The 22,868-nt window shown below is 33.0% G+C and overlaps 2 protein-coding genes across 4 annotated transcripts in view; both read left to right on the top strand.

Moving 5' to 3' along the window:
* The window catches only part of Flo2 (flotillin-2), a 580,663-nt gene that overhangs the window by 443,545 nt on the left and 114,250 nt on the right, over nucleotides 1-22,868 (top strand). The window lies entirely within an intron of this gene.
* LOC141396647 (glucose dehydrogenase [FAD, quinone]-like) lies at nucleotides 19,775-21,671 on the top strand. Its single transcript, XM_073972271.1, has 2 exons — nucleotides 19,775-20,076; nucleotides 20,130-21,671. The coding sequence occupies exons 1-2, from the start codon at nucleotides 19,870-19,872 to the stop codon at nucleotides 21,669-21,671; spliced, it is 1,749 nt and encodes a 582-aa protein (XP_073828372.1). The 5' UTR covers nucleotides 19,775-19,869.

Genomic DNA, 22,868 nt, shown 5'->3' with positions numbered 1-22,868 from the left:
AAAAACTCCACGTTTATTGCTTGGCTATAGTTTGAAAAATATTCTTTAAAAAATCCAGGTTTATTGTTTGGCTATAGTTTGAAAAATATTCTTTAAAAAATCCAGGTTTATTGCTTGGCTATAGTTTAAAAAATATTCTTTAAAAAATCCAGGTTTATTGTTTGTCTAGTCTTTGAAAAATATTCTTTAAAAACTCCACGTTTATTGCTTGGCCATAGTTTGAAAAATATTGTTTAAAAAATCCACGTTTATTGCTTGGCTATAGTTTGAAAAATATTCTTTAAAAAATCCACGTTTATTGCTTGGCTATAGTTTGAAAAATATTCTTTAAAAAATCCACGTTTATTGCTTGGCTATAGTTTGAAAAATATTCTTTAAAAAATCCACGTTTATTGCTTGGCTATAGTTTGAAAAATATTATTTAAGAAATCCACGTTTATTGCTTGGCTATAGTTTGAAAAATATTCTTTAAAAAATCCAGGTTTATTGTTTGTCTAGTCTTTGAAAAATATTCTTTAAAAACTCCACGTTTATTGCTTGGCTATAGTTTGAAAAATATTCTTTAAAAAATCCAGGTTTATTGCTTGGCTATAGTTTGAAAAATATTCTTTAAAAACTCCACGTTTATTGCTTGGCTATAGTTTGAAAAATATTCTTTAAAAAATCCAGGTTTATTGTTTGGCTATAGTTTGAAAAATATTCTTTAAAAAATCCAGGTTTATTGCTTGGCTATAGTTTGAAAAATATTCTTTAAAAACTCCACGTTTATTGCTTGGCTATAGTTTTAAAAATATTCTTTAAAAAATCCAGGTTTATTGTTTGTCTAGTCTTTGAAAAATATTCTTTAAAAACTCCACGTTTATTGTTTGGCAAGTCTTTGAAAAATATTCTTTAAAAAATCCACGTTTATTGTTTGGCAAGTCTTTGAAAAATATTCTTTAAAAAATCCACGTTTATTGTTTGGCAAGTCTTTGAAAAATATTCTTTAAAAAATCCACGTTTATTGTTTGGCAAGTCTTTGAAAAATATTCTTTAAAAAATCCACGTTTATTGTTTGGCAAGTCTTTGAAAAATATTCTTTAAAAAATCCACGTTTATTGTTTGGCAAGTCTTTGAAAAATATTCTTTAAAAAATCCACGTTTATTGTTTGGCAAGTCTTTGAAAAATATTCTTTAAAAAATCCACGTTTATTGTTTGGCAAGTCTTTGAAAAATATTCTTTAAAAAATCCACGTTTATTGTTTGGCAAGTCTTTGAAAAATATTCTTTAAAAAATCCACGTTTATTGTTTGGCAAGTCTTTGAAAAATATTCTTTAAAAAATCCACGTTTATTGTTTGGCAAGTCTTTGAAAAATATTCTTTAAAAAATCCACGTTTATTGTTTGGCAAGTCTTTGAAAAATATTCTTTAAAAAATCCACGTTTATTGTTTGGCAAGTCTTTGAAAAATATTCTTTAAAAATCCACGTTTATTGTTTGGCAAGTCTTTGAAAAATATTCTTTAAAAAATCCACGTTTATTGTTTGGCAAGTCTTTGAAAAATATTCTTTAAAAATTCCACGTTTATTATTTGGCAAGTCTTTGAAAAATATTCTTTAAAAAATCCACGTTTATTGTTTGGCAAGTCTTTGAAAAATATTCTTTAAAAAATCCACGTTTATTGTTTGGCAAGTCTTTGAAAAATATTCTTTAAAAAATCCACGTTTATTGTTTGGCAAGTCTTTGAAAAATATTCTTTAAAAATTCCACGTTTATTATTTGGCAAGTCTTTGAAAAATATTCTTTAAAAAATCCACGTTTATTGTTTGGCAAGTCTTTGAAAAATATTCTTTAAAAAATCCACGTTTATTGTTTGGCAAGTCTTTGAGAAAATATTCTTTAAAAAATCCACGTTTATTGTTTGGCAAGTCTTTGAGAAAATATTCTTTAAAAAATCCACGTTTATTGTTTGGCAAATCTTTGAGAAAATATTCTTTAAAAAATCCACGTTTATTGTTTGGCAAGTCTTTGAAAAATATTCTTTAAAAAATCCACGTTTATTGTTTGGCAAGTCTTTGAAAAATATTCTTTAAAAAATCCACGTTTATTGTTTGGCAAGTCTTTGAAAAATATTCTTTAAAAAATCCACGTTTATTGTTTGGCAAGTCTTTGAAAAATATTCTTTAAAAAATCCACGTTTATTGTTTGGCAAGTCTTTGAAAAATATTCTTTAAAAAATCCACGTTTATTGTTTGGCAAGTCTTTGAGAAAATATTCTTTAAAAAATCCACGTTTATTGTTTGGCAAGTCTTTGAAAAATATTCTTTAAAAAATCCACGTTTATTGTTTGGCAAGTCTTTGAAAAATATTCTTTAAAAAATCCACGTTTATTGTTTGGCAAGTCTTTGAGAAAATATTCTTTAAAAAATCCACGTTTATTGTTTGGCAAGTCTTTGAAAAATATTCTTTAAAAAATCCACGTTTATTGTTTGGCAAGTCTTTGAAAAATATTCTTTAAAAAATCCACGTTTATTGTTTGGCAAGTCTTTGAAAAATATTCTTTAAAAAATCCACGTTTATTGTTTGGCAAGTCTTTGAGAAAATATTCTTTAAAAAATCCACGTTTATTGTTTGGCAAGTCTTTGAAAAATATTCTTTAAAAAATCCACGTTTATTGTTTGGCAAGTCTTTGAAAAATATTCTTTAAAAAATCCACGTTTATTGTTTGGCAAGTCTTTGAGAAAATATTCTTTAAAAAATCCACGTTTATTGTTTGGCAAGTCTTTGAAAAATATTCTTTAAAAAATCCACGTTTATTGTTTGGCAAGTCTTTGAAAAATATTCTTTAAAAAATCCACGTTTATTGTTTGGCAAGTCTTTGAAAAATATTCTTTAAAAAATCCACGTTTATTGTTTGGCAAGTCTTTGAGAAAATATTCTTTAAAAAATCCACGTTTATTGTTTGGCAAGTCTTTGAAAAATATTCTTTAAAAAATCCACGTTTATTGTTTGGCAAGTCTTTGAAAAATATTCTTTAAAAAATCCACGTTTATTGTTTGGCAAGTCTTTGAAAAATATTCTTTAAAAAATCCACGTTTATTGTTTGGCAAGTCTTTGAGAAAATATTCTTTAAAAAATCCACGTTTATTGTTTGGCAAGTCTTTGAGAAAATATTCTTTAAAAAATCCACGTTTATTGTTTGGCAAATCTTTGAGAAAATATTCTTTAAAAAATCCACGTTTATTGTTTGGCAAGTCTTTGAAAAATATTCTTTAAAAAATCCACGTTTATTGTTTGGCAAGTCTTTGAAAAATATTCTTTAAAAAATCCACGTTTATTGTTTGGCAAGTCTTTGAAAAATATTCTTTAAAAAATCCACGTTTATTGTTTGGCAAGTCTTTGAAAAATATTCTTTAAAAAATCCACGTTTATTGTTTGGCAAGTCTTTGAAAAATATTCTTTAAAAAATCCACGTTTATTGTTTGGCAAGTCTTTGAAAAATATTCTTTAAAAAATCCACGTTTATTGTTTGGCAAGTCTTTGAAAAATATTCTTTAAAAATTCCACGTTTATTATTTGGCAAGTCTTTGAAAAATATTCTTTAAAAAATCCACGTTTATTGTTTGGCAAGTCTTTGAAAAATATTCTTTAAAAAATCCACGTTTATTGTTTGGCAAGTCTTTGAAAAATATTCTTTAAAAAATCCACGTTTATTGTTTGGCAAGTCTTTGAAAAATATTCTTTAAAAAATCCACGTTTATTGTTTGGCAAGTCTTTGAGAAAATATTCTTTAAAAAATCCACGTTTATTGTTTGGCAAGTCTTTGAGAAAATATTCTTTAAAAAATCCACGTTTATTGTTTGGCAAGTCTTTGAGAAAATATTCTTTAAAAAATCCACGTTTATTGTTTGGCAAATCTTTGAGAAAATATTCTTTAAAAAATCCACGTTTATTGTTTGGCAAGTCTTTGAAAAATATTCTTTAAAAAATCCACGTTTATTGTTTGGCAAGTCTTTGAAAAATATTCTTTAAAAAATCCACGTTTATTGTTTGGCAAGTCTTTGAAAAATATTCTTTAAAAAATCCACGTTTATTGTTTGGCAAGTCTTTGAAAAATATTCTTTAAAAAATCCACGTTTATTGTTTGGCAAGTCTTTGAAAAATATTCTTTAAAAAATCCACGTTTATTGTTTGGCAAGTCTTTGAAAAATATTCTTTAAAAATTCCACGTTTATTATTTGGCAAGTCTTTGAAAAATATTCTTTAAAAAATCCACGTTTATTGTTTGGCAAGTCTTTGAAAAATATTCTTTAAAAAATCCACGTTTATTGTTTGGCAAGTCTTTGAAAAATATTCTTTAAAAAATCCACGTTTATTGTTTGGCAAGTCTTTGAAAAATATTCTTTAAAAAATCCACGTTTATTGTTTGGCAAGTCTTTGAAAAATATTCTTTAAAAAATCCACGTTTATTGTTTGGCAAGTCTTTGAGAAAATATTCTTTAAAAAATCCACGTTTATTGTTTGGCAAATCTTTGAAAAATATTCTTTAAAAAATCCACGTTTATTGTTTGGCAAGTCTTTGAAAAATATTCTTTAAAAAATCCACGTTTATTGTTTGGCAAGTCTTTGAAAAATATTCTTTAAAAAATCCACGTTTATTGTTTGGCAAGTCTTTGAGAAAATATTCTTTAAAAAATCCACGTTTATTGTTTGGCAAGTCTTTGAGAAAATATTCTTTAAAAAATCCACGTTTATTGTTTGGCAAATCTTTGAAAAATATTCTTTAAAAAATCCACGTTTATTGATTGGCAAGTCTTTGAAAAATATTCTTTAAAAAATCCACGTTTATTGTTTGGCAAGTCTTTGAGAAAATATTCTTTAAAAAATCCACGTTTATTGTTTGGCAAATCTTTGAAAAATATTCTTTAAAAAATCCACGTTTATTGTTTGGCAAGTCTTTGAAAAATATTCTTTAAAAAATCCACGTTTATTGTTTGGCAAGTCTTTGAAAAATATTCTTTAAAAAATCCACGTTTATTGTTTGGCAAGTCTTTGAAAAATATTCTTTAAAAAATCCACGTTTATTGTTTGGCAAGTCTTTGAAAAATATTCTTTAAAAAATCCACGTTTATTGTTTGGCAAGTCTTTGAAAAATATTCTTTAAAAAATCCACGTTTATTGCTTGCCTATAGTTTGAAAAATATTCTTTAAAAAATCCACGTTTATTGCTTGCCTATAGTTTGAAAAATATTCTTTCAAAAATCCACGTTTGGCAAAACTTTGAAAAATATTCTTTCAAAAATCCACGTTTGGCAAAACTTTGAAAAATATTCTTTAAAAAATCCACGTTTATTGTTTGGCAAGTCTTTGAGAAAATATTCTTTAAAAAATCCACGTTTATTGTTTGGCAAATCTTTGAGAAAATATTCTTTAAAAAATCCACGTTTATTGTTTGGCAAGTCTTTGAAAAATATTCTTTAAAAAATCCACGTTTATTGTTTGGCAAGTCTTTGAGAAAATATTCTTTAAAAAATCCACGTTTATTGTTTGGCAAGTCTTTGAGAAAATATTCTTTAAAAAATCCACGTTTATTGTTTGGCAAGTCTTTGAGAAAATATTCTTTAAAAAATCCACGTTTATTGTTTGGCAAGTCTTTGAGAAAATATTCTTTAAAAAATCCACGTTTATTGTTTGGCAAATCTTTGAAAAATATTCTTTAAAAAATCCACGTTTATTGATTGGCAAGTCTTTGAAAAATATTCTTTAAAAAATCCACGTTTATTGTTTGGCAAGTCTTTGAGAAAATATTCTTTAAAAAATCCACGTTTATTGTTTGGCAAATCTTTGAGAAAATATTCTTTAAAAAATCCACGTTTATTGTTTGGCAAATCTTTGAAAAATATTCTTTAAAAAATCCACGTTTATTGTTTGGCAAGTCTTTGAAAAATATTCTTTAAAAAATCCACGTTTATTGTTTGGCAAGTCTTTGAAAAATATTCTTTAAAAAATCCACGTTTATTGTTTGGCAAGTCTTTGAGAAAATATTCTTTAAAAAATCCACGTTTATTGTTTGGCAAGTCTTTGAGAAAATATTCTTTAAAAAATCCACGTTTATTGTTTGGCAAATCTTTGAAAAATATTCTTTAAAAAATCCACGTTTATTGATTGGCAAGTCTTTGAAAAATATTCTTTAAAAAATCCACGTTTATTGTTTGGCAAGTCTTTGAGAAAATATTCTTTAAAAAATCCACGTTTATTGATTGGCAAGTCTTTGAAAAATATTCTTTAAAAAATCCACGTTTATTGTTTGGCAAGCCTTTGAGAAAATATTCTTTAAAAAATCCACGTTTATTGTTTGGCAAATCTTTGAAAAATATTCTTTAAAAAATCCACGTTTATTGTTTGGCAAGTCTTTGAAAAATATTCTTTAAAAAATCCACGTTTATTGTTTGGCAAGTCTTTGAAAAATATTCTTTAAAAAATCCACGTTTATTGTTTGGCAAGTCTTTGAAAAATATTCTTTAAAAAATCCACGTTTATTGTTTGGCAAGTCTTTGAAAAATATTCTTTAAAAAATCCACGTTTATTGTTTGGCAAGTCTTTGAAAAATATTCTTTAAAAAATCCACGTTTATTGTTTGGCAAGTCTTTGAAAAATATTCTTTAAAAAATCCACGTTTATTGTTTGGCAAGTCTTTGAAAAATATTCTTTAAAAAATCCACGTTTATTGCTTGCCTATAGTTTGAAAAATATTCTTTCAAAAATCCACGTTTGGCAAAACTTTGAAAAATATTCTTTAAAAAATCCACGTTTATTGTTTGGCAAATCTTTGAAAAATCCAGAAAAATCAACGTTTATTGTTTGGCTAGTCTTTGAAAAATATTCTTTAAAAATCCACGTTTATTGTTTGGCAAGTTTTTGAAAAATATTCTTTAAAAAATCCACGTTTATTGCTTGGCTATAGTTTGAAAAATATTCTTTAAAAAATCCACGTTTATTGTTTGGCAAGTCTTTGAAAAATATTCTGTAAAAAATCCACGTTTATTGTTTGGCAAATCTTTGAAAAATATTCTTTAAAAAATCCACGTTTATTGATTGGCTAGTCTTTGAAAAATATTCTTTAAAAAATCCAAGTTTATTGTTTGGCAAGTATTTGAAAAATATTCTTGAAAAAATCCACGTTTATTATTTGGTAAGTCTTTGAGAAAATTAGGCTCCTATTATAAAATAAATTGTCAAGTCACTGAAAACCTTTTTTCTTCACACAAAAAAGTAATACCAAACATCTACGTTACTTCACATCATTTCACTTTCAATTTCATTAGAAACCCAACACCCATTGCCATTAAAACCAAAAGCTGAGTATTACAACATATCAGCCACTTGTGCGGCTATCTTTCCATAATCATACATTTCTCTCTTCTTTATTTCTTTTAAATCAATAAAAAACATAAACATTTTCTAATGTATAAATGAAAAATTGCAAGTCACACATAATTGTAAGCAAGAATTCCATAAGCCAGTAACAGCAAGCGTGGATTGTGGCCACCAAGCAAATTACGACCATACCTTTGAGCACCTGTTGTATGACACAATGCCACTGTAAAAGCTTTGACCAGGAAAGGTAAAATTAAAGAAATAGAAAAAACAATAAAGCGGAAAGGCTTACAAACGTGTCTGCACTCACGTAAGCCAGTCATCCCCTTAATGGTGAATCGGCGGCAGGCCCTCTAACCAACAAGTGGGGTTTTGAGAAATTTGGTTAAACGGTGATCAAATCAATGATAAGAGTTTGTTATTTTTCAGTATGGGAGCAATGCAATTCGAACATTTCTCTTTTAAAGATGAGGAAGAGAAAGTATAGCTTGATAACTATTCACCTCTGAGAAATCGTTTTCTTTTATTAAACTCTCTGAAATTATGGAATGAAATATTAGCACTTTATTTTCAAGGTAAGTATTAGGAAAAACTGAGAGGAAATTAAAAATTAGGCAAATAGAGCCGGAGATGGTAAACTTTTTTTCTAAAAAGTGTTTGAAAGGAATTTTAAATAAACGTTTATATTATTTTTTTGAAGTAATTCAAAACCGGTAAAAAGGTATTTTAAAAAAATTGTTTATTTATGTTTGCAAAAAAGAGAACCCATAAACACTGGCATACAAGAAAACCCAACGTGAATAAAATACTTATTCGCCTTTTGTAAGGTCAGAGCTTTCCCCAGTTGTGACCAGTTCTATACGTTATCGTAACAAACAAAACGCACAAATTCTCTCTTAAGATTCGTCTGACTCTTACAACTGCTAGCACACATATCTTTTGAGCAGTGTTCGAAAAGAAACAGTACACTAAAATAACGTACCGTTCCAGGTAAGGTATCACTAAAAAATATTTAAGTGTACCGTACCGGAGCACATCCACTAAAAAATATTTTAGCGTACCGTACCGTAGCACAACGAAAATTGTAGTGAACGGCAGTCGGTTCATTAAAAAATCGCAGTGTACCGCTGTCGGTACAGTAAGATTTTCTTTGTGCTCCGGTACAGTATCACTAAAATATTTTTTAGTGATACTGTACCGGAGCGGTAAATTAGCGTTGTGTACCTATCCACCTTGGTACGGTACAGAACGGTACGGTACGATACCATAGTGTTTATTTTCGAAAACTGCTTTTGAGCAACCCTGGCTTTGATTCACTTCTTTTTATGTTATTCTCTTTAACTTTTCTCCCTAAATATTGTATATTTACATTAATTTTCCATGCAATGTTGAAAACGATGAAATTATTTGTCAAAAAAAACTAGTTCCACTTAATAATATCTCTGTCAGAATGTGACATCTAAATATGACTAATGAAATGAGGAACAATTTAACGATTTGCAAATACAGATAACTGAAAACTTCGAAAATATGTTCAAACTCTAAACTAATTAAAATGAGCCGATATTTAAGGGTATCACAAATCGCAGCCTATCTTGAAAACTATGTGTGTGCATATTTTTACATATTGAGAAATTTCGAGATGATTACTTGATTGCCTGCTTCCAGAAAATGCTAGTCATGACTTGGTTTTATAAGCAGGCGATGGGCTCAGTGGAACCTCCCAATTTGAACTTCTATATCTCAAAAATGGTAAAACTTAGGAAAAAATCATAAAAGTCAATCTTGTAGAGAATTTTAACAGCTAAAAAAAATCGTGAATTCCTAAAAAACCCCTAACAATGTGACCTGAGCTTCTATATCGCAAAAGTGGTAAATCCTAGAAAAAAAATCATAAAGGTCAAACTTGCTGAGAATTGTGGACTTTAGTCCCATTTCGACAGGACTTGCCGTTTTCAAGCAAAACCTCGAAAACCTAAAAAGTCCTAAAAATGTAACCTTTGAAAAACCCCACCGGCGATTTTTTGTTTGTGTTTTGATTTTTTACTCATTTAAAAACGTTGTAGTTATCCGTAAAAAGTTTTCAGGTGTAAACACTTTCCATTTAAAGTTGGTAAAGGCGCACCGCGGTAAACAGGTGTTATTATTAAAAATCGATTTATTAATTAACGATTTACATATATTTATACATATTTCCGATTTATACATATTTCCAATATTGGCAAATATGATAAAAAATCATTTGCAATAGCTTTAAAATACCGAAAATGGGGCGGTAATGTTCATTATTCTCACACACATAATTTAGTCTACGTTAGACCTATAACATATAATTGGTCCACAAACATCCCAGGCGGGACAAGGGAGACTTCTCTCATATGAATGAGTGAACCCTGATTCATATTAGCCCAATGACATATAACATATGTATATCCATGGGCGTAGCCAGGAATAGCTAGGGAGGGGCAGCTCTTTACAATGTTCTTCCAAAAGCGAATAAAAACTCCTTACTCTCTGAAAAAGTTCTTGCGGGACAATTCTTGCTGGGAAAGTAACCGGACAGACCTATTATTTTGTGGCCTTTTTTTTGGAAATTTGAACTTGCCGAAAAAAAGTTCAAAAGTGTTGCAGAGGAGGTACTTAAAGGAATGGACCGACATAGTCTATTATGGAAGTGGATCTTATTTTGAGAGTCATATCTTTGCGATTGATATCGCGCCCACTAGTCATTTCAGTGTGTCATCGTATAACTTATGGACCAGTATGCCAGGAAGCATGGACTTGTCCACGGAAAACATAATACCGTTGTAAGCAGGACAACAACGAACAGCATCGGCATACATTTCCAAAGGATCTTCGAACAGACCTTAAACTTCACTTAGACACAAATGTTGAACTTTTGCGGAGGGGGTACCCTAAGGTAACTCCATTTTAGAAGTTAAACTAAATTTGGACAAAATATTAGGAGATCCATAGTTTTGAACAAATTTGTTCAAGAGATATCGTGCATACAATTTAAGTGACATTTGTTAAATATTCGGGGGAACTACCGGAAGTTGTGGACCGTTATTGCCTTTTTTCGAACTGAAAGTATGGCAAAATATGAGGAAGGCCAAATTTTGGACCAAATCGGTTAGATCGAGTGTTATGGTGCCATAGGGGTTTCTTACACGTTTCGAACTGTTTTCTCAAGAAGTATGGACTTGCCCCTAAAAAAAACTTTTACCGTCGTAATTGAGGCAGCGAATGCAAGTTGCTTCAAAAAAACCAAAGTGATTTGAGAGCAGGTCTTAAAGTGAACTTATCCGTAATTTTGTGTGGTAGGTACCCAAAGGAGTGGACAAACATAGTCCATATTAGAACCTGATCAATATCTGGTAGATATATTAGGATGTGTAGAGTATGGACCAAATCGGTCACTCCCTTCAAGAGTTATCGTGCGAACAATTTTTCCGAACATTTTTGAACTTTGTGGGGGAGGTACCTGAAGGAGTGGACCAATATGGCTAATCTTCGAACTTAAACTAAGTTTGGACAAAATATTACGAAGGCCAAATGTTGGACGGAATCGGCAGATCCGTTCGAGAGTTATCATGCACTCCAACAACTACACACCGTGTCATAGGGGTTTTTTACAACTTTCAGGCTATTTTGTCAGGAAGTATGGGCTCGCCCCTGATGACACTTGTACCGTCGTATGGGGGGCAGTGAATACAAGTTGTTACAACAATAATCAAAGCGATTCGAGAGCTGGTCCTAAACTGAACCTATTCGAAATTTTGTGTGGGAAGTATCCGAAGGAGTGGACCGATTGAGTCCATATTGAAACCTCATCTAAGTTCGGTAGAAATTTCAGGATGTGAAAACTTTGGACCAAATAAGTTACACCCTTCAAGAGTTATCGTGCGCACAAATTTTCCGAACATTTTCGAACTTTTGTGGGGGAGGTACCGGAAGAAGTGGACCGATATAACCCATCTTCGAACCTAAACTAAGTTTAGACAAAATTTTGCGAAAGCCATCCGTTCGAGAGTTATCGTGCGCACCAGCCAGCCAGACAGATGGACGGACATTGCTAAATCGACTCCAAATTGTCTGAAACACATTTCGTCCAAACATACTTGGGGTCTAAAACCATTATTTTGATGAGGCACATTTTACCCGTATGAAAGTGTATATACCCTCGTTAGCATAAATGTTGAGGGTATAAAAAACCCCTGAACTTCTATATCGCAAAAGTGGCAAATCCTAGGAAAAAATCATAAAGGTCAATCTTGCAGAGAATTTTTGACGCAACAAAATTTTCTTTAGACCCATTTCGACAGGACTTTCCGTTTTCATGCAAAACCCCGAATACCTAAAAATTGCACAAGAATAAGACTTTGACTTTTTCTAAAAATAAGGTTTTGCCCATTCCAACCACTGAATATTATCCGACCACCACCAAAAGTCTTTTTCCTCTCTGGGACACGCATAAACACCCCGTGACGATCCGATCAAATAGACAGACGGATGGGTACACATAGCCAGATCTACTTAGAGACATTAATATGGGTATTTATTAGTACGGGTCAACGACCTTTATTTCGATGTGTTACAAACTTTTCGGCCAAAGCCATTTTCATTAATTGATTTAATCGAGCTACCATGACCTAAGGAGTTGTATTAAAAAGTGAATTCTAGCGAAGTTCCACATTCCAAGCCAATATGCTATGATCGTTTCGCTGGTGGTTATTCAGCTCTTCAGGTATATCGGATGTGAATGGCTGGAAGACAAAGACTGAGTTCGAAAAGTTCTATTTACACGGAAATTATTGCAAATTAGCAGATATGAGTTGTGTTCCTTTACTTACCTGATGTTACCATTGTTGCCATACCAAGCCAATATGCTACGATCGTTTCGCTGGTGGTTATTCAGCTCTTCAGGTATGTCGGATGTGAATGGCTGGATGACAAAGAATGAGTTTGAAAAATTCTATTTATACGGAAATTATTGCAAATTAGCAGATATGAGTTGTGTTCCTTTACTTACCTGATGTTACCATTGTTACCATTTTTAACCTGCAAAGCGTTCTTTAACCCCAAAAAATGGCAAAACTGGAAGCATGTTTTTAGAGAGAGAAAACAAAAATTTCGTTCTCTTCTAGAACAGGCTACCAGACAAATTTCTTCGCGTAAAAAATTGTAGAACTGATTTTTCGACATTTGTTGGACGATTATTTGGTAACGAAGAAAAAAACTAACAAAAACAAAAGAAAAAGAAAAAAGCGAACGCTGACAAAACAAAATTTAAAACAGTAAAATAAAAGAAGAAAATTTATTTTTTTTTTTTTTTTTTTGACATTGTTACCAGATCTACCATTTTGCGGTTTCTTTACTTTTCTGGTAAAACTGGTCATTACAGTTTGACAGTTTACTCTTTTACCACTTTTACCATTAAAAAAGCTATGACGCATTTTTGATGACTTTTTCTATCAAGCTCACCTAGTGTCTTGACTAGAATCATTTCTCAATACATGCACATGTACAATAGAAGGGGGTTTCCTTCATGAATTGTAATGCCTTCCAGTTTGGAAGACGTCCGCAACATTGTCAGTTTGTTGGATGGGACCCAGGATCAAACCCCAGCCGATGCAGCCGGCTTATTAGGAAGAAGTACATTATTTTTTAAAGGTATTCATTAATTGAACTAATCGAGCTAACGTTACCTAAGGAGTTTGTATTGAAAAAGTGAATTCTAGCGAATCCCAGCGAAGTCGCTGGTGGTTATTCAGCTCAACAAAGGCTGAGTTTGAAAACTTATATTTATTCATTTTCGTCGGAGACAAAAAAGTTTTAGAAGTTTCCAGTATAATTTTTTTTGGCGTTTGTGAGATACGGATAATTATTCACTGATAGATTTATTCAACACAGTCTACACAAATAAATCCCATAATCAGTCATTACAAGAATAGAAAATGGGGCGAGGGTTGTTTTGGAACTTTCGGAACATTATCGAGGGAAGTATGGATAATAAAATTATATCGTTGTAATAGAGACCACAATGGTTACCTGCAATACAAACCTGGACTTAACTGCATTTTTGTGCGGCATGTGTATAAAGCAGTGGCCCTTAGTATTGAGACATTTTCTGGCCCATTTCTGGAAAAATATTGTTAACATTTGTCAATAGATGGGGTTAACCTCTGTTGTTACGTTTTCGAAAGAACATTGTTAGCGATTTTAAGCGCTAAAGAAAAACTGGAGAGGACTATTGTCAATGGGCTACCTGATAGAAAGGGCCGACCTATTCCGTCTTTCGTTAGATATCGTGCCTACCACCCACCCGCTTTAGCTGGTCACCTTGGTACTTTTTAGAGTTTTCAGGCCATTATGTTAGGAAGTATGGATTTCCCCACTTAAACCGGTCCATAAGGACTAATTTCGATAAAAAAAAAATCACCTGCTCGAGGATCCTGAGCAGGCCTTAAAATGCACTTGAGCGAAAATTGCAAGTTTTGTGTAAAGATTAGACCAATGTCAATCACTCCTTTCGATAATTATCGTACCCTTCAGCCATATTTGTTGGTAATCGTAGGATATTTTAGAGCTTTTAGTCGGGAAGCATGGATCTGTCCACGATAAAAATTATATCGTTGTAGTTATGATCACAAAGACTACCTTCAGGGAATATTTCACAGCAATTCTCAAACAGACACTAAACTGCACCTAATTAAAACTGTTTTGAGAAAACTTGGAACATGATATAGTTTTGGAAAAAAAATAAAATATGCGGATTTTAAGAGCTTTGGACTACAAGGACTCGCGATAAAAATTCCAAAACGATTCCTGAGGAGCTTTAAACTGTACTTAATCAAAAAATTTTGAACATTTGTACCCAAAGGAAAGGATATAATCCATATTACGATGTACAAAGTTCGGAACAAATCTGTTATTCGCTTCGTGAGCTATTGCGTAAATCAGACAGAAAAAATAATCGAAATCCATTTTTGACTGTTGTGAAAAAAAAAAAATCAAAAGATGGAAATGCAAACTGATTAGTTGAAGGTACAAATGCAAAGATAGTCGACAAAAAATCTTCTGATCATTCAGCTTATTTCAAAAATAAAAAAACAACTGAAGTAGTAAATCCCGTTAACTGTCATTAGCTAGCTACAAAATCACTTTATTATACCCTCAGCCTTTAGCACATTTTGCACATTTTCATTTTTGCGTTCCCGTACACCAAAAAAGTTGCAAAATGTTCACTTCTCTTTGAACAAAAATGGCGCTGAATAGCTTTCTCCTTAGCAACTTTTTACACGACAAATTTGAGCGAGCAAAATTGTGCAACATTGTGAGTTGATGTTGTATGCTCATAATAACTTTCGAACGGGTCAAAATTGAACCTCGTAATATTTTGTCCAGGTTAAGATTAAGTTCAAAGATGCACCATATCGCCTACTCCTTCGGCTACCTCCCACACAAGCATTAACATTTTTCATAAAGGGAGTAACCGATTCGGTCCAAACTGTGAACATCCAATTTATTGGCGAAGGTCTGCCTTTATTCGGAATGTCATTTTGTGAGTCTCTTTATTGTTTAAAACAATTCTTTAGAACTTCACGTTTTTTAATGTGGCGTGGTTTCTAATAATTCCTAAAAACACGTTTGGTGATCTGATTTTATACCCCCACCATAATATGGAGGGTATAATTAAATTTGTCATTCCGTTTGTAACATATTCTTGTATATATATTCTTGATCAGGATAAAATTCTATGTCGATATAACCATGTCCGTCCGTCCGAAATGTCTAAAATTTGGTATTTAGTCTTCGTTGGGGGTATAAAATTTTGCCCCAGAAATTTGTCGGTACCGGTTCACGCCTTGAACGGTACATCCCAATTTTCGATGTTTTGAAGGTTGTGGCCTCAATATTCCACCGGAATGGCTGAAATTTTGTATTTAGTTTAGGTCCACAACTTCATATTACCCTTATAGAGCGGTAGAGTGGCCACAACCTTCAAAATACCGAAAATCAGCCACCAAAATGGCTAAAATTTGGTATTTAATCTACGTTGGAGGTAAAACCTCCAAAAAAATTTGTCGGTATAGATCGAAGTTTTGATATAGCCCCCATACCTTCGGTATTTTGAAATTGCTGAAATTTGGTATTTAGTCTTCTTCATAATCGAAAAGAAACTAATTGTTCTATTTTACTTCAATACAACTCGTGAGGAAGGGTATAACAAGTTCGGTCCGGTCGAACTTAACGCCGTTCTTACTTGTTTTGTTTGAAATTTGCTCCAAAAAACCATGTTTTGTGATTGGATAATAGTTGAAAACGTATTTATTTTGTAAACATCTGCATATTGTAATCTGTTTGTAAAAATTTAGAAATATTTTAACTTAACTCCATAATTACATTCATGTTGATCAACTTGTATTTTTATTGAAGTGAAGTAAAACTATGCTTCGGATCCATAATGTGTCTCGAAAGTTAAATTTTTGGGCGCAGGGTGCTGTACTCATCATGAAATGATTTTCTTTTCGAATTACATTTTTTTTTCATATTATACATTAACCTTACATATAATGCATGGACGATATTTGATCTACTTTACTTACTTAGCTGGCTTTTTACAGAACATTTGTTCCATAAGCCGAACGAAGAAATCTGGTATATGTAGCTTTCAGATGTCTCGTTTCACTTGTTCGTTCCAACGAAGCTTTGGCCTTCCAGATCTGCGTGGACCTCCGTGAGGCCCGTATTTATACGCTCATTCTTATGATGGCCTAGCCATGGCAATCGTTGTATTTCGATACTTTCAACTATATTGATGTCGTTGTATAGTTGATACAGCTCGTTGTTCATACGACGTCGATATTCGCTGTCAAGGCAGATTGGCCCATAGATCTTTCGAAGAATTTTTCTCTCGAACACAACAAGCACTGCCTTACCTGCTTGCGCAAGTATACATGCTTCGGGACCATACATTAGCACCGGCAGTATCAGTGTTTTGTAAAGTGTTACTCTTGTTTGACGAGATGTGGCCTTATTCCTAAACTGCTTACTCAGCCCAAAGTAGCATCTGTTGACCAACACTATTCTTCTTGGTATTTCACAACTGAGTCGCTCAGCGCCAAAACGGCCTAACCCACATGCCCAAAAAAATTAAACTGACTGTAAAGATCTTACCGGAACGTTTTGAAATAATTGAAATGGAGTCTTTTAGTATTTATTTCAAAATGTTCTGGTTAAATCTTTATAATCAGTTTGATTTTTTGGGCATGTGTGTTAGGCCGTTTTGGAGCTGAGCGCCTCCAATGATGTGGTTTGTTGTGTTTATGGCGGTGCCGAAATAGACGAAGTTCTTTACTAACTCAAAATTGTAGATGCCAACATTCACAGCTGGTGCGAAATCTGTGGACATATTACGCGTCGATGCCATCAACTTGGTTTTATCGCCGTTTACTTCCAGACCGACTTTAGCAGATTCCCTTTGAACTCTTGCCTTCCTTTGCCGATCGACCCATTATATCAATGTCGTCGGCATAAGCAAGTAACATATGGCTGTTTGTGTACATTGTTCAGTTTCTTTTGACCTTCGCATCTCGTATAACCTTTTCCAGCAGAATGTTGAATAAGTCACACGAAAAGGCCGTCTCCTTGTCTGAAAACTCTTTTGGTACCAAACTCTTCGGAGAGGTTCTTTCCTATTTTAACTGAGGACCGAGTATCAGTTAATGTCATTCTACAAAGCCGAATGAGATTTGCAGGGATACCAAATTCCGCCATGGCTTGGAATACCTTTGAACGTAGGGGGCTGTCGAAGGCTGCTTTATAATCGACAAAAAGGTGGAAAGTGTCGATCTGCATTTCTTGGGTCTTTTCCAGGATTTGTCTCAAGGTAAATATCTGGTCAATGGTGGATTTGCCCGGTCTAAAGCCGCACTGATAGGGTCCAATAATTTCATTGACCATAGGCTTTAGTCGCTCACACAATATGCCAGATACTATCTTATATGCAATAGGGAGCAGGCTTATGCCCCTTGTAATTGGAGCACACAGTCTTATCTTCCGTTCTTCCTGTCAGATGATTCCAACTAGCTGATGCATACACCTTATCTCCATACACCTTATCGTATCGTCTCCGGATTTGAACAGCTAGGCTGGTATGCCATCGGTTCCTGCTGCCTTATTATTCTTTAGCCGTTTTATTGCTGTATTTACCTCTTCTTGGCCTGGCGGTATATATTCAATCCCATCTTCTGGGATTGGATCTGTGGTTTCTTCGTTGTCTTCGTTAGTATTGGCTACCAGCAGTTTGGAAAAATGTTCTTTCCATATCCCGAGCACACTATATGTATCAGTTACCAAATTACCTTGCTGGTCTCTGCAGGAGGATGTCCCTGTACCAAAAGCATGAGTTTGATGCTTCACTCTTTGGTAGAATTTACTGACTTCACTCTGTGACCTGTACATCTAGATTTTTTCACACTCCCGCTTTTCCATTTTTCTATTTTTCCTGTGGAGAAGACGTTTCTCCTCTCTCCTTTTCTCCCGATACCTAACTCGTGCGCTACGCGTTGCAACTGATTGTAGACCTATATGTCGCATTTTTCTCTTCGGTCGCAGCCCGATCCTCCTGGTCATGCCATGGGTTCCTAGGTGGAGGTCTCTGGTATCCAAGTATGGATTTTGCGGCTGTTTGCATGGAGTGGGCAATACTTTGCCATTGTGCTGATATGTTATCGGGGCGAGCAGAGCTTTCATTAAGTAATTGGGCCAGTTGAGTGAAATATGCTGTGGCTATCTGTTGTGTTTGCAGCTTAACGATGTCCAACTTCCGTGTTATGTTTGTTCGTGCTTTATTTGCAACGTTTAGACGGGTACGTACCTATGCTGCAATAATATAGTGGTCCGAGTTTATGTTTGCTTCTCGGAACGATCGTATATCCAACACGCTCGATTAATGTCTACCATCTATCACAACGTGATCAATTTGATACATTGTTCTTCGATCTGGAGACAACCAGGTGCTCTTATGAATATCGAGAGGAATAAATCTGGTACTAATAACCACCATGTTTTTTGGCGCTGCGAAGTCTATCAGCCTCATTTCATTGTCAGATATTTCACTGTGGAGACTGAATTTGCCGATTGTTGAGCCAACGATATTGTCCTTTCCAATTTTGACATTGAAATCGCCTAGAATAATTTTAATGTCATGGGCAGGACAACGGCCATAAGTTTCGCTCGTAAAACATATCTTTGGTCTGTTCGTCCTTGTCTTCAGTGGGAGCATGAGCGCAAATAAAGCTGATGTTGAAGAATTTTGTTTTTAATCGAATTGTAGCGAGTCTTTCATTCACTAGGGTGAAACTGGAGACCAGATGTTTTAACTTACGACCAACTACAACTCCGCAACCAAACTCATGCTTAGTGTCATGGCAGCTATAATACAGTGCTTCACATTTAGGTGTTGTTGTGACGCCTTTCCCAATCCATCGTATTTCGTGTGTGGCAGTAATGTCGGCCTTGTACTTTTCAAGAACATCTGCCAATGCGTATACTGCACCTTCTCTATAAAGTGTGCGAACATACCAAGGTGCAGATTCGCAGATCATGGTCCTTAAAACGTTTGTGGAGGTCGTCAACTTTAGAGGGGTTTGTTTTTCTTTTCTTTCGTTTTTTCATGGTAGGCTGCTTTCTTCTAGGGGAGGGTTACTAACACCCAAACCCAAGTTTTTAACGTTCTTATGGATGAACGCGCGGCACATGCTAGCTCACTACCTTTAACGGGTGTTAAAGGCAGTTCCCCAGGTGACACCACGGGGAGGTCAGTGTCCACTAGAGATGAGAGAGGGACCAAGATAAATCCCGGGCTTTGTCATGTTAAAGCCGGTCAGGACCTTTCCCATCCCCTACGTCAACCACATATTTGATCACATGCACAAATTGTTTCCCTTATTTTCCTCTCTAGTTTGTTCTTTTTCTCTCTTGTTTGACTGAAATCTCCCATATTTTTCGTGGTTTTGCAATGTAAAAAGAGAAATATGCACAAATTCATACAATGCTCAAATTCATGCATATTATGAACGCTGTTCCTAAGTCGGGAAAGGCTGTTTTGTGGTGTGCTTCACTCTAAAGATGTAGTGGATTTTATTTTTAATTGACATAAAGCAGGGACAACCAATTTCTTTATCGTTCGTTCGGGAACAGGTGTTCTGGTATGTTTCTAATTTCAACAGACATTTTTTTCTTGAGTATAAAGTAAATCCCATAATTGCAACAGATATTAAAACCAGTTTGTTTGCCAAAATTTTTTATTGATTGTCATTGTTGTTGTTGTAGACAAAATTCGTTTTAACATAGTTGTGAAAAAAGTGAAGCATTCTTAAATTCAGTTTAAAAATGTTATTTGCGTCGGGAACATCAACCGCAATTAGCGATCCGTGTGTTGGCCAATGTTCCGCAACAAGTGTGGGGGCAGTAAATACTTTGGTATCTCTGTTGGTAGAGGCTATAATGTCAGCTCAATGTAATATTTCAAATAAAACCATATGGCCTGAGGATTATGCGGAGGAGGCTTTGAAAAAGGGACTGGATAGTTACGATTTTGTAGTTATTGGAGGTGGTTCAGCAGGATCAGTGGTGGCAAGCCGTTTAAGTGAGAATCCACAATGGAAGGTGCTGCTTTTAGAGGCAGGAGATGATCCACCACAAGAATCGGAGGTAGGTTTTATTCGATAGAAAATGTTCGAAATGTAATTTATATTCATTTGCAGTTACCCGTGTTTTCCTCTGAGCTTTTAAACTCTAAAGCGGCCGTTCATTATGTGCTAGAGCCAAATAATTTATCCTGTAAAGCCTTTAAGGGTAACCGCTGTCGCTGGAGTCGTGGCAATTGTTTGGGTGGTACGGGTTCAATTAATGGCATGGTATATGTTGAGGGAACTTCGTACGATCATGATCTTTGGTGTGGCAAAGGTAGTTTTGGTTGGTGCTATAATGATGTTCAGAAATTTTATGAAAAAGCCAAGACACCTAAGGGTAATTCTACTCACCCTGTGGGTTATGTGGTACTCACTGAAGCAAAGGCAAGCGATAAGGAATTTGTCAGTTTCTTAACATCAGCATGGGATGAGCTGAAACAGAAACGCGATGAGAATTATTTAAATTATAACTTTGCCAATGTAACCTTTGAGAATGGTCACAGATGGAGCACGGCCAAAAGTTACTTGGGTCGGGTGCGCCACAGATCCAATCTGAAAATTATTAAAAATGCCCATGTAACCAAACTGAAGTTTGATAAAGAAAATCAAAAGGTACTCTACGTTAAATTTTTACTCAGAGAAAAGAAATCCATACAAGTGCAGGTTGCAAAAGAAGTCATACTCTCAGCAGGGGCCTTGGAAACTCCCAAATTACTAATGCTCTCCGGTATTGGTCCCTCAGGCAATCTGCTACCCTTAAACATTTCATTAAACCATAATTTACCGATTGGTAGAAATCTGCAGGATCATGTGGTCCTCAATATATACCTCAAGATGCCTGCCTCCGAATCATCATCATCCTCAGAATCAGTAGACTTGGATGGTATTTATGAGTATCTAATGTACAGCAGAGGACCTTTGGCTTCATTTGCCACGGGCCAGTTAACGGCATACCTAAACACCGATTACAAAAATCCCAATGCTCCGAGGGATATGCATTCTTATTTGGTTGCCATGAAAAAGGGCAGCTTTCAGCAACTGGATGCCTCTACCCAGATATCAGGGATGAAGAATGAATACAAGGAATATTTAAGACAACAATTGGAGAAGTATGACCTCTTAATAGTTTACATATTATTGGCACAACCCAAATCTAGGGGCAGCTTGAAATTAAGATCCCAATCATACAAAGATCCACCAATTATAGATGCTGGTTATTTTTCTAATCCAGAGGATAAAGAGGTATTATTACGTGGTGTCCAATATGTTGTGGATTTATTAGAAACTTCAAGTTTTAAAGAGAAACAAATCGAACTACTAACCATACCCATTGCAGAGTGTGAGAAATTTGTATTTAAAACCCCCAAATATTGGTCTTGTTTTATGGAACATTTTTCTAGTAGCGGCTATCATTTTGCAGGCCCAGTCAAAATGGGAGCTGATGGTGATAATACAACATGTGTGGATCCCCAATTAAGGATTAAAGGTGTCCAAAATTTACGTGTGGCCGATGCCTCTATTATGCCCTATGTAACATCGCATAATACCAATGCACCCACCATTATGATTGCCGAAAAGGCGGCGGATATGATTAAAAAAAAGTGGGCGAAATAAATAAAATTAAAAAAAAAAATAATAAAAAATTGTAAAAAAATAAATATAAAATTAATTAATAAATTTGTTGTTTAAATTTAAAACAATAATTATAATATATTTTCTTATTGAAATAATTTTTCATGAATATTTTTCAATACACTACAGAAGACCACAAACGCGGGTTTATCAAAAGATAAAATAATTTTCTATTCCAAAACGAGGATTTTTTAAACAATTTTTATTCCAAAACGTGAATTTTTTAATTCAAAGCGTCGATTTTTTTAAATTAAATTTTAAAACGTGGATTTTTTCAAAATGATTTTTTTTCACAACATTGATTTTCCCAAAGATTTTTAAACCATTGATGTTTAAAATGAATTTATTAAAATGCTAATTTTTTATACAATTTCTTATACCAAAACGTGGTTTTAAACAATTTCTTATCCCAAAACGTGGATTTTAAAAAAATTTTCTTCAAAAATGAACTTTATACAAATATTTTTTGTTTTTAAATTTGATTTATAAAAATATTATTTTTAAACATTGATTTATAAAAATATTTTTTCAAAACTTGGATTTATAAAAATGTTTTTTTTTTTTAATATTTTTTTCCAAAACTTGTTTATAGATTTTCTTAAATCGTAGATTTTTTAAAATCGTAGATTTATTAAAAATATTTTTTAAACTTTTTTTACCGTGGATTTTAAAATAATTTACTCAAAACATCATTTTTTAAAATGGTTTTATTTTAAACTTAGAGTTGTAAAGAATTTACTCAAAAAATAAATTTTTTAAAACAGTTTTATTTTAATTTTTTTAAATATGTAGTTTTATTGGTTTTTAAAAATAGATTTATTTTAAAAGTGGCTTTTTAAGAAATTTACTCAAAACATAAATTTTTTTAAATTGTTTTTAAATCGTAGACTTATAGGAAATATTTTTTAAATAGATTTTTTCAAAACTTTATTTTTATTAAAATAGTTTTTAACGTGCATTTTTTAAATAGTTTTTTAACGTCAATTTTATTTTTTTTAATAGTTTTATACTTGGTTTTTTAAATGTGTTTTTTAAGTGGGGTTTTTTTAAATAATTTTTTTGAAACTTGAATTTTTTATAATATTTTTTCCAAACGTTGTTTTTTATATTGTTTCTAAACGAGGATTTTTTCTAATATTTTTTTACAAAAATAAAAAATCTATTTTTTTTAAAGCGTGG

The sequence above is a fragment of the Musca autumnalis genome, unplaced genomic scaffold (genome assembly GCF_047663935.1).
Source record: "Musca autumnalis isolate F117 unplaced genomic scaffold, ASM4766393v1 scaffold_3, whole genome shotgun sequence".
Classification (NCBI taxonomy): Eukaryota; Metazoa; Arthropoda; class Insecta; order Diptera; family Muscidae; genus Musca; species Musca autumnalis.
This window is presented reverse-complemented; position numbering and strand designations above follow the sequence as displayed.